General features: G+C 40.2%; 1 protein-coding gene across 1 annotated transcript in view; it reads right to left on the bottom strand.

The window, feature by feature from the left end:
* The window catches only part of Polq (DNA polymerase theta), an 83,944-nt gene that overhangs the window by 4,269 nt on the left and 66,677 nt on the right, over window positions 1–12,998 (bottom strand). Inside the window, exons 25-27 of the mRNA XM_045148416.1 lie at window positions 10,823–11,007; window positions 8,209–8,320; window positions 4,309–4,433 (exon numbers count right to left, since the gene is read on the bottom strand). Of these exons, the coding sequence (XP_045004351.1) occupies window positions 4,309–4,433; window positions 8,209–8,320; window positions 10,823–11,007 (422 nt within the window). The remainder of the gene's footprint in view (window positions 1–4,308; window positions 4,434–8,208; window positions 8,321–10,822; window positions 11,008–12,998) is intronic.

Here is a 12,998-nt window from a genome sequence, read left to right as displayed (position 1 = left end):
GAAAGGCTATAGAGCATACACAAATGATGGAAATTAACAATACACTACTAAATGATGGGTCAATGAAGAAATCAAGAAGGAAATCAAAAAATTTATAGAGTCAAACAATAATGAGAACACAACATACCAAAATCTCTGGGACACAATGAAGGCAGTTCAAAGAGGTAAATTTATAGCCTTAACTGCCTATATTAAGAAATTAGAAAGGTCGCAAGTAAACGACCTAATGCTTCACCTAAAGCCTTGGAAAAAGAAGAACAAGGCAAACCAAAAATCAGCAGATGAGAAGAAATAATAAAGATTAGGGCAGAAATTAATGAAATAGAAACAACAACAACAAAAAAAAAAAAAACAATCCGAAGAATTAATGAAACAAAGAGTTGGTTCTTTGAAAGGATAAACAAGATTGATAAACCCTTAGCAAATATGACCAAAAGAAAGAGAGAAGAGACACAAATTAATAAAATCAGAGATGAACAAGGTAACATCACAACAGATGCCAGAGAAATTCAAAAAATCATAGGGACATACTATAAAACATATACTCCACAAAGTATGAAAATCTGAAAGAAATGGATGATTTCCTTGATCTATATGACCTACCTAAATTAAATCAAAATGAGATTAATCACTTAAATAGACCTATAACAAGCATGGAGATCCGAACAGTTATCAATAATCTCCCAACTAAAAAAAGCCCAGGCCCAGATGGATTCACTGCTGAATTTTACCAGACCTTCAAAGAAGAGCTAACACCATTACTTCTTAAGCTTTTCCAGGAAATAGAAAAAGGAATTCTACCAAACTCCTTCTATGAATCCAGCATCACCCTGATACCAAAACCAGGCAAAGATAGAACAAAAAAAGAAAATTACAGACCAATCTCCCTCATGAACATAGATGCAAAAATTCTCAACAAAATATTGGCAAACAGAATACAAGAATATATCAAAAAGATCATTCACCCTGACCAAGTAGGCTTTATCCCAGAGATGCAGGAATGGTTCAATATACGCAAATCTATAAATGTAATACATTATATAAATGGGTTGAAGGACAAAAATCACATGATAATCTCATTAGACGCAAAGAAAGCATTCGACAAAATCCAACATCCCTTCATGATAAAAGTCCTACACATGGGCTGGAGAGATGACTTAGCGGTTAAGCGCTTGCCTGTGAAGCCTAAGGACCCCAGTTCGAGGCTCGGTTCCCCAGGTCCCACGTTAGCCAGATGCACATGGGGGCGCACACGTCTGGAGTTCGTTTGCAGTGACTGGAAGCCCTGGTGCGCCCATTCTCTCCCTCTCTCTCTATCTGTCTTTCTGTGTCTGTCGCTCTCAAATAAATAAATAAAAAATAAACAAAAAAATTTTAAAAATAAATAAATAAATAAAAATTAAAAAAAAAATAAAAGTCCTACACAGACTGGGAATAGAAGGAACATATCTCAATATAATAAAAGCTATGACAAGCCTACAGCCAACATATTACTAAATGGGGAAAAACTGGAAGCTTTTCCACTAAAATCAGGAACAAGACAAGGGTGTCCACTGTGCCACTTTTATTTAATATAGTTCTGGAAGTCTTAGCCATAGCAATAAGGCAAGAGACACACATAAAAGGGATACAATTTGGAAAGGAAGAGATCAAGTTATCATTATGTGCAGATGACATGATTCTATATATAAAGGAACCTAGAGACTCTACTAGCAAACTGTTAGAGCTGATAAAAACACTACAGCCATGTAGCAGGATACAAAATAAATACACAGAAATCAGTAGCCTTCATATATGCTAACAACAAACACACAGAGGATGAAATCAGAGAATCACTCCCATTCACAATCGCATCAAAAAAAATAAAGTGCCTTGGAATAAACCTAACCAAGGAAGTAAAGAATCTATACAATGAGAACTTTAAAACACTCAACCAAGAAATTGCAGAAGATCCTAGAAAGTGGAGAAACATCCCTTGTTCCTGGATTGGAAAAATCAATATTGTGAAAATGGCAACCTTACCAAAAGCAATCTACACATTTAATGCAATCCCTATCAAAATTCCAAAGGTATTCTTTATGGAAATAGAAAAAACAATCCAAAATTTCATTTGGAATCACAAAAAACCTATAATATCCAAAATAATACTGAGCAACAAAAGTAAGGCTGGTGGTATCACCATACCTGATTTTATCCTGTACTACAGAGCCATAGTAACGAAAACAGCATGGTACTGGCACAAAAACAGACATGTAGATCAGTGGAACAAAATAGAGGACCCAGATGTAAGCCCAGGTAGCTATAGCCACCTGATATTCGATAAAAGTGCCAAAAATACTCATTGGAGAAAAGACAGCTTCTTCAGCAAATGGTGTTGGGAAAACTGAATATATATCTGTAGAAGGATGAAAATAGATTCTTCTCTCTCTCCATGCACAAGAATTAAGTCCAAATGGATTAAAGACCTTAACATCAGACCTGAAACTCTGAAACTGCTAAAGGAAAAAGTAGGGGAAACCCTTCAACATATCGGGCTTGGCAAAGACTTTCTGAACACAACCCCATTTGCTCAGGCAATAAAACCATAGATTAATCACTGGGACCTCATGAAATTACAAAGATTTTGCACTGCAAAGGACACAGTTAAACAAAGCAAGCAGGCAACCTACAGAACAGGAAAAAATCTTCGCCAGCTATATATCTGATAGAGGATTAATATCTAGGATATACAAAGAACTCAAAAAGTTAAATAATAAGGAATCAAACAAGCCAATCAAAAAATGGGCTATGGAGCTAAATAGAGCATTCTCAAAGGAAGAAATATGAATGGCATATAAGCATCTAAAAAGATGTTCTATGTCACTAGTCATCAGGGAAATGCAGATTAAAACTACATTGAGATTCCATCTCACTCCTGTCAGATTGGCCACCATCATGAAAACAAATGATCATAAATGCTGGTGGGGATGTGGAAAAAGAGGAACCCTTCTACACTGCTGGTGGGAATGCAATCTGGTCCAGCCATTGTGGAAATCAGTGTGGAGGTTCCTAAAACAGCTAAAGATTGATCTACCATATGACCCAGCTATAGCACTCCTAGGCATATATCCGAAGGACTCAACTCATTTCCTTAGAAGTATGTGCTCAACCATGTTTATTGCTGCTCAATTTATAATAGCTGGGAAATGGAACCAGCCTAGATGTCCCTCAACTGATGAGTGGATAATGAAGATGTGGCACATTTAGACAATGGCGTTCTATTCAGCAGTAAAGAAAAATGAAGTTATGAAATTTGCAGAAAAATGGATGGATCTGGAAAGGATTATACTAAGTAATGTAACCCAGGCCCAGAAAGCCAAGCGCCACATGTTCTCCCTCATATGTGGATCCTAGCTACAGATGACTGGGCTTCTGCGTGAGAAGGAAAATACTTAGTAGCAGAGGCCAGTAAGTTAAAAAGGAGATATAAAGGGAAAAGAAAAGAAGGGAGGAGGGTACTTAATAGGTTGGCATTGTATATATGTAAGTAGAATGATTGAGATGGGGAGGTAATATGATGGAGAATGGAATTTCAAAAGGGAAAGTGTGGGTGGGGGGGGGAGGGTATTACCATGGGATTTTTTTTTTTTTAATAAATAATACAATATATTTTTTTTTAATTTTATTTATTTATTTGAGAGCGACAGACACAGAGAGAAAGACAGATAGAGGGAGAGAGAGAATGGGCGTGCCAGGGCTTCCAGCCTCTGCAAACGAACTCCAGACGCGTGCGCCCCCTTGTGCATCTGGCTAACGTGGGACCTGGGGAACCGAGCCTTGAACCGGGGTCCTTAGGCTTCACAGGCAAGCGCTTAACCGCTAAGCCATCTCTCCAGCCCGGGATATTTTTTATAACCATGGAAAATGTTAATAAAAATTGTGAAAAGAGAAAAAAAGATTAAAATTATGTTGCATATATTTCTTTAAAAAAAAAGTAGACAAAAGTGGAGACAGGTATGTAGCTAATGACAGAGTGCGTCCCTAGCATGTCTGTGGCCCAAAGTTCAATACACCTGACACTGAAAAAAGAAAAATTTGCTTACAACTCATCACCAAATGCAATAAACCATTAGGATACTGAAACAGAACATCTCTAATTAAAGCATTAAGTGACTGGATATTTAGCCTCTCAAAGACACTCATCAATTCAAACATTTTTAATACAGAACATCCCATTAATTATGCTAATGTTACCAAAAGGACATTACAGTCATTGTTGAAAAAGCCACTAAAATGCTACTGTAAAATCCCAAAGAAATTTTAACATACGTGAGCCTTAAGATAAGGGTTGTTGTCTTTGATTCCTGGCAAATATCTACGCCTTCCCAAAATGGTCTGAACAAACCCATCTCTTTTACAATTCTTCACTGTTTCTCTCATGAAATGATTAATACCTACAAGGAAAATATAGAAATACTTAATTACAATCAAAGTCCACCCTTCCTTAGATTCAATGGCTTCAATATACATAAGTACACCAAAATCTCACCATGATTCTTTATTTTCTTACCTTTTTGTCTTCTACACAGTGTTATCACTGGATCTTTTGCATTCTTTTTTAGCTTAAATCCTTCAGCTTTGAACTGTTCTCTGTGGCCTACTTGCAGGTATCATGTCCATGAGCAACCTGACAGTGAGGCTCCAGCACAGCCTCACCCAGAACTGGCAAGTCTCCCTCAGTGCTGGTCGGATATGCGCTATGGGTCCGTCATGAGACATGACTGTGTGTGCCTGTCTCGTTTGTTCCGTCAGGGAACACGCAGCGCTCACCACAGCAGAGCAGAGATGCTCTCCCTAGTCTCAGACTCTGAAGCCTTTCTCAGAAATACACTTCCCACTTCGTTTTCTTTTGTCATATTGTGGCTTCTTAAACTTCTACTTCCAGGATAGGCAGACTCACCTAAATAATTTCTCAGCAAGTGCACATCTTTCCAAACCCAAATAGCAAATTAAAAGGGATACCTGAAACATTAAAAGTACTGTAACAAGGGGAGTAAACCTTTAGTCTCCCGGTCCAATTATAAGTCTTGTTAGCCATGAATTACTTGTTTTTAGTTATGGAAGACTCAATCCTGTGTCAAAGTGGACCAACCTTGGTGACCCATCCAAGTCAGTCATCATTCACAGATGACCCTCTTCTCCTCTCTTCCCTGGCATTTTAGAAGACTATGTGTATTATATCACACACACTGTGGAAAACTGCTTCTAGACTGCAGTGTCATTCTGATTAAACGTCTAAAAGGCATCTTCCTCCTCAGGAAATGCTGTCCCTTTTGTCCTCATGTCAAAGGCAAAGATCAACCCACAAATTACAATTGAGACTTCCTTTGGAAGTTCTCTGAGAACGATATAAATAAATACATACTACTTTCTAATGGACACTCTTGGGCCAAGAGATTTTAAGCTACAAGAACATAAATTGTTATTTCTGCAAGGCCTGTTTCAAACATAATATGGTAGATGCTAAATACAATAATTATATCTTCACAGTAGAAATAAACTAAACATTACTCAATTCATTAAAGTATCTGAAGAGTAAAGCTTAAAGTAGTTCAGTAAACTGCCCAAAGTTAAAGAGCTGTCACTGAAGAATCCTTTGATCCCAAAGCCTATCATTTCAACACAACTCCATCCTGTGTTCTTCCCTGGTAGTGCAGTGGGAACACTGGCCAGCAATATTAGAAACACTCTGATTTCAGTCTTGACAAAGGAAAAAAAATCTCAACAGTGAGGTTTTATTCTAGCCACCACTGATTTACCACCTTTCTGATCTGATGGCAAATTTCCTATGTACTGGGGTCCTAACCAAAGACCCTCATGATTTCTAATGCATTCAAACATGAGAGTGGATTCCAGGGGTTCCGCTACAGAATTCTGAGGTCACCCCACACTGTTCACTGAGCTTTAATCAGGCTCATCTTTTTGTACTCTTCTTTTAAAGAGGAAGACAGAGAGAGAGAGAATGCACTACAGCCTCTTTCAGCTGCAAGTATTCACCATGGGGTTGTGGGGCAATGTCTCTGGATATTCCCTTCCACTATGTGGCTCTTACTATCTTTGGTGTGTGTTGAGTCTCCTCAGTCTCTGTCTCCATCACCCTGGGACAGGTTGTCTGGCTCACCATGAAGCAGCACTCTTGCTCATCTCATCTTTACGTGGGTCCTGGAGAATCGAACTGAGGTCTTTTGGTTTTGCAGGCAAATACTTTAACCGCTAAGCCGTCTCTCCAGCCCTTATCTCATCTTTTGAAGTCATCCTCAATCCTACTTCCTTGATACTGAAATAACTATTTTCATATGGTATGGTGGTGTATGTAGAATCAGGTCCATTAATTCCATAAAACAATATTAGAATAAATCAAAAAGGACAGAGTGGGGTATACCTTGCTCTGGACATTTGAGAAGCTATGAAGGATCATGAGTTCTGGTCAGCCTGGACTTTGTGTGAGACCCTGGAGAAAGGAGGGAAAGGAGACAGGAGGAAAGGACAGAAAACCACATTTAACAGGATCCCACAGTATTAACTCAATTTATAAAATTAGTTTTGCTGCCATGTACTATCAAAACACGGTTAGTGGGTTAAGAATTTTGTTTGTAAGCAGAGAGAAAGAGAAAGAAGAGAGCACGAGTGTGCCCCGGGGCCTAGAGCCACTGCCAACTCCACGTGCATGCGCCACACTGTGCATCTAGCTTCACGTGGGTACTGGGGAGTTGAACCTGGGTTCTTAGGCTTTCTGGGCAAACACCTTACCCACGAAGCCATCTCTCCAGCCCCTCTATGTAATCTTAATCAAAATTCCATTCAATGCTTATGTAGAGGAGTTTGACTAGCTGGTTATGAATTTACATGGTGTGGTAGTTTGAACTGATGTCCCTCATAGACTCAGGTGCTTTATTAAGACTTGTAACTTGGGTCTCCAGCTGCCTGGCTGAAGGAGGTGTCCCTGGGAGCAAGTGCCGCTGGGAGCAGAAGGGGTCTAGCCTAAAGGTGCATTTGGGGTTGGACCTCAATTCCAGCCCAAAAGTCTGTAGAGAGGTTTGAGCTCTGGAGGTGCCCTACTTGCTTCCGGCTGTGCTTACTACTTGTTAATGCTGCTGGATGACCGTGCTTCCTCTCCCTGTGCTTGGATTCATCAATGAGCCAACTTCTTCCACCACAGACATGTTACATGTTGTCATCATTAGTCATCAGGGAAAAGCACATGAAAACTACAAAGAGATGCTATTACAAAACCATTACCATGGTAAAATTTCTGTTACTTTGCTGATGGGACTGTAAAATGGTAAAATCACTTTGGAAAATAGCATGGCTTTTTCAAGAAAGTAAAGCGTAAATGTAACAATTTGCTTAAAAAAATGGAAACCTGTCCAAAGAAAGACTTATATACCAATATTATGTTCTAAACCAAGAAATGATAATATCAAAAAATAAGTGTAGGGGTTGAGAACATGGCTCAGTGGTTAAAGGCTTGTTCACAAACCCTGCCGACCAGGTTTATTCCCAACCCACCCTTTTATGCCTTACACAAGTGGCTCACATGTGTGGTAGACTGAGGGCAGGGAAGAAGGAAATGATGGTAGCAACACAGATGTGTCCATACAAAGTTTTTACTTAATAAATATATATATTTATGCTGGGCACGGTGGCATAACCTTTAATCCCAGGACTTGGGAGGCCATCCTGAGACTGCAGAGTGAATTCCAGGTTAACCTGGCTACGAGGGTGACAGAGTCCTACATCTTGACTGTAATATAGATTATATGACAGCATATTTTGTTAAGTGCATAGATGCCGTATGTGAAAAGAGTGACTTTATTGTATCATATATACATAGACTTCACAGTAACTGTCAGTAGGAGAGATAATTTGAGAGAAATGATACTCAAAACTGCTGCTCTACAGTTCAGTTCTGTTTCAATCTGAAGCAATCCAAACCCAAAGAACACATCAATCCCCTCACTGAGGGGATCGTCACAATATGCAGTTTGTATAGCAAATGCATTTTGCTATTATGTCTTTGGCTTTGCTTTTATTTTAAAAAGCTTACCTTGGTAAATAACCACAGTAAAGCATTGCCCTTAACAATGCCTGATAAAAAACTTCTGCTTAATAAGAGACATGGTGAGTAGGACAAGCACCTGGAAGATACTCAGCACTCAAGCTTCTCACCTGTGTATCTGGACTTGAAGGAGTCGATATAGCAAGCAGCGTCATTTTCTTTAATGCCCATCTGCTCTCCTAAAGATTTAGCTCCCATTCCATAAATAATTCCATAGCAAATCTGAAAGGAAGACATTTTACTCAGTAGGTCAGAACTACATAAAATGTAAATACAGAGTTCATGGCGATTGAAATTTTGGTAAACGTACTTTACAGTGAATCCAAGATTAGCTTTCATAAGTTGAGCCCGCAGAGGCTGACACCCAGTGAACATCTGTTCTGCCTTTGAGTATGACTTTTTTTTTTTCAAGGTAGGGTTTCGCTCTAGACCAGGCTAACCTGGAATTCACTATGCAGTCTCCAGGTGGCCTAGAACTCACAGTGATCCTCCTACCTCTACCTCCCGAGTGCTGGGATTAAAGGTGTGTGGCACACGGCCGGCTGAGTATGACTTTTGTGTGGTGGAAGGGTTTTAATAAATTTGAATAGGTGGGGGCAGTTAAGAAAATAATCTTGGAGTGGGATGATGGCTCAGTGGGTTTAGTACTTATTGTGCAAGTAAGTATGAGGACCTAGGTCCAGATCTCCAACACGTACATAACATGTCACACATGGTGGCATGTGCTCACTCCAGTGCTGGGAAGGTAGAGACAGGAAATCCTGGAGCTCACTGGCGAACTAGATTAACCAAATTAGTGAGCTGCAGGTTCCATGACAGACCGTGTTTCAAGACAAAGAACAAGGAGGGGAGCATATAAGACACCGCTCATTGACTCTGGCTCCCATACACATGAATAAACAAACACAGAGAAAGAGACAGAGACAGACAGACAGACACCCACATAAACAGCAAAGAATCTCAGTCATCTAAAAGGAAAGATTTATTTTCATACCTTATACACCATGTACTGTGACTAGATGTTGTGGGGGCAATACAAAAATGAAAACATACGGCAATGGTACCATAAAATTCTACTTCCTAAAAGGCAGACCAAATGGCTGAACCTTCACCAGGCCCTTACAGGGAACACCTGAACCACAAGACACCAGAGAGTGTATGATGAAGGCTAACCTGAATCTTCTACATCTTCCCGCCCTCCTTCTCCCTCTCTCGACCTCTCTCTCTTCTCTCTAACTCTTATATATTAGTTGTCTTTTTCTTCCTTCTCTTAGTGGGCACTGACCTGTAACTCCCAGTACCAGCATGGAGCTATCATCCACAATGAGCTTTTGATCAGAGAGACCTACAAGGTTTCCCAAAAGAAAGACTGATTTCTGTCAGAGTACTTGATGACCCACCAAAGGTTAGTGGTAAGACCCTTCTGCTGAAGACACCTTATGTGGTTGACATGTAAAATGGAATGGCATGGCTGGAAGTTGGAAGAGAGTCAGCGCCTAGTCTAGTGCCAGATGGTGCTACATGGGCGACTGTGAGAAAATGACCAATATCTGTCCAAGCAACACATGGTCTAACCTACTTAGCAGCAAATGACCTGTCATGATGCCCACACAAGTACAACAGTGGCACACAGCCATGGTGGGGAACCAACTGCTCTTGATTTGGCTGATTTCCTCAGTGGTACTGGCCCCATAGCTGGAGCTGGGAAACAAGTCAGAACCATATCCAAACATAGGCCCACTCTCCACTGTGAAGCTACCATCAGTAATGGGGTACAAGAGGGCCTACACCTATTAAAAGTCTCTATAAAAAAAAAAGTAAGGGTTATCTCATTTGCCCTGGTGCTAACTTACTCTCCATTGAAGAATCTGCTTCTCTTTTTTAGATAGACACAGATCCTAAGGACAGAGACACTCCATCAAACCTCCAAAAGGACCCCGGCTAAAACTAAGAGAAATTGGCAAAACAAGGGTGCTGTTTTCCCGATGAACCGGATACCAGCACAAGGGGGAAGAAGATCAACACGGAGAAAAATCAACTCCTACCAAATCAGAGAACCAGAGCCCCAGAGGCCCCCAACACCTCATCACTGAACCAGACCAAAAATGAACCCAACATGGCTCAGGGAAATTTTGCGGAAGAGGGGGCGGAAAGAATGTCAGAGCCACATGTTGGATCATGATATGCAGAGACATTTATCGTACCAATAACTGTGGGCTAACTCCACAATGCATGACCCATATACCTCAACAAGGAGGGGCCATGGGGAGGGGGTAGGTCACGGATGAGCCTAATAATGGTACCAAACTGCCTGTATTTGCTGAATACAAAACTCATTAATAAAAAAAAAAAATGAAAACATAGAACTGAAAACAAAAAGATTTAAATTGTACATTCCACTCTGTGTATAACGCCCACCACTACCATGCTACTTACTACTTTGTTCATAAGCACAATACTGAGTACCAGGTACTACGATGACCACATTGTGATTTTAAATACACGTGTCTTTCTTGACTCCAATTGACCTCAAACCTCTGTTCATCTGGTTCTTTCTATTCTGTCCACAAAAGAAACTTTAATGAATACCAGAGACAGATCCCAAATGATGTGGTCTGAAAGATCTAAAGAAAACTGTTCCCCAATTGCAAATAACCAAAATGATTTAAAACTTTTGAAATATTAATTTTTCTCATTTTTACAAAGCCTGACCACGAAGATCACCTGCTTTGCTTGTTGCCTTAGATCATCCCCAACGGACTCGGGCTCTATCATTTTCCATTCTGCCGCAATGCTCCGGAAAACATCAGCTCCACTATTCAATACTTGAATAAGACGAAGATCATGAGATAAGTGAGCCAAGATTCTCAGTTCAAGTTGAGAGTAATCAGCAGCCAGTATCAAACCACCTGAAAAGTATAGCCATTTAAAATCTAGCGCAGGTCCTATGTGATACAACACAGCTCCACACAACTGAGGAAGAGGACATAAATTTAGTCCTAATCTAGAACTTTAAGATCATGAGTGCAAAAATTAAAACCTTGGGCTAGAGAGGCGGCTCAGTGGTTAAGGCACTTGTCTGTAATGGTTAAGGACCCAGGTTTGATTCCCGAGGACCCACATAAAACCAAAGACACAAAGGGATACATGCATCTGGAGCTCCTTTGCAGTGACTAGAGACCCTGGCATTCCTATTCATTCATTCTCATTCTCATTCCCCTCCCCTCTTAGCAAATAAATAAGTAAGATATTGTAAAAAAATTTAAAACCTTGCTTCAAACATGATGTAACTTTAATTTACTTTTTGTTTGTTTGTTTTTCAAGATAGGATCACACTGTAGCCCAGTCTGACCTGGAATTCACCATGTAGTCTCAGGGTGGCTTCGAACTCATGGCAATCTACCTATCTTTGCCTCCCGAGTGCTGGGATTAAAGGCATGCACCACCATACCCAGCTTTAATTTCCTTTTGTTCAACAGAAAACCTTGCATAGGATATACCTTTAAGAAATGGTGGTGCACGCCTTTAATCCCAGCACTTGGGAGGCAGAGGTAGGATCACCATGAGTTCGAGGCCACCCTAAGACCACATAGTGAATGCCAGGTCAGCCTGGGCTAGAGTGAGACCCTACCTTGAAAAACCAAAAAAAGAAAAAAAGAAATGGTTGTTGTTGGGAGCTGGAGAGATGGCTTAGCACTGAAGTGTACTTCTTGTGGGATATGGACAGTTACTATTTGAAGGGTTCACAGCTTCAGTAAGGGAAGATAAAAAAAAAAAGTTATAGGCATGGATAATAATGATAGTTGCAGCCGGCGTGGTGGTACACGCCTTTAATCCCAGCACTCGGGAAGCAGAGGTAGGAGGGTCACCAAGAGTTCGAGGCTACCCTGAGACTACAGAGTTAATTCTAGGTCAGCCTGGGCTAGAGTAAGACCCTACCTCAAAAAGCCAAAAAATAGTAATAATGATGATGATGATGATGATGATGATGACGACGACAGTTGTACAGCAATATTAACATGTTAGCTGCCAAAGAACTACATACTTAAGATCGCTGAAAAGGATAAATTCTATACTGGATTTTTTTTTTTTTTTTAAGGTAGGGTCTCACTCTAGCCCAGGCTGACCTGGATTCACTATGTAATTTCAGGGTGGCCTCGAACTCATGGCAATCCTACCTCTGCCTCCTGAGTGCTGGGATGAAAGGTGTATACCACCACGCCCAACTCTACAGTGGATTTTTAAACTACCATTCTTTAGAAAAGAATGTTACATAACAGACTATTGTATTACAGTATGGGTTGGAGTCACATGCATTATACCTAGTAGTATATATAAACATTTCACCAACCTAGTAAGTGTCAAAAGACTAATTCATGGTGGTACATACCTTTAATCCCAGCATTCAGTAGGTAAAGGTAGGAGGATCACCATGAGTTCAAGGTCACCCTGAGACTACATAGTGAATTCCAGGTCAGACTGCACTAGAGTGAGACCCTACCCCCAAAAAATAATAAAATAAATAAAAAATTAAAAGATTAATTCAACTTGAATGACTTTTCTACACACTAGTTCTTTTTTATTTTTATTTATTTATTTGAGAGCAACAGAGAGAGAAAGAGGCAGAAAGAGAGAGAGAAAGGGAGAATGGGCGCGCCAGTGCCTCCAGCCACCGCAAAAAACTCCAGATGTATGTGCTCCTTCGTGCATCTGGCTAACGTGGGTCCTGGGGAATCAAGCCTCGAACCAGGGTCCTTAGGCTTCACAGGCAAGTTCTTAACCGCTAAGCCATCTCTCCAGCCCAACACACTAGTTTTAACACTGCAATGTATTTATGGAATATTTTATGCTCACAGCATGAATTACAATACTTATATGACTTATAATTGGTAATGAATTC

Source organism: Jaculus jaculus, chromosome 4, assembly GCF_020740685.1.
Source record: "Jaculus jaculus isolate mJacJac1 chromosome 4, mJacJac1.mat.Y.cur, whole genome shotgun sequence".
Classification (NCBI taxonomy): Eukaryota; Metazoa; Chordata; class Mammalia; order Rodentia; family Dipodidae; genus Jaculus; species Jaculus jaculus.
This window is presented reverse-complemented; position numbering and strand designations above follow the sequence as displayed.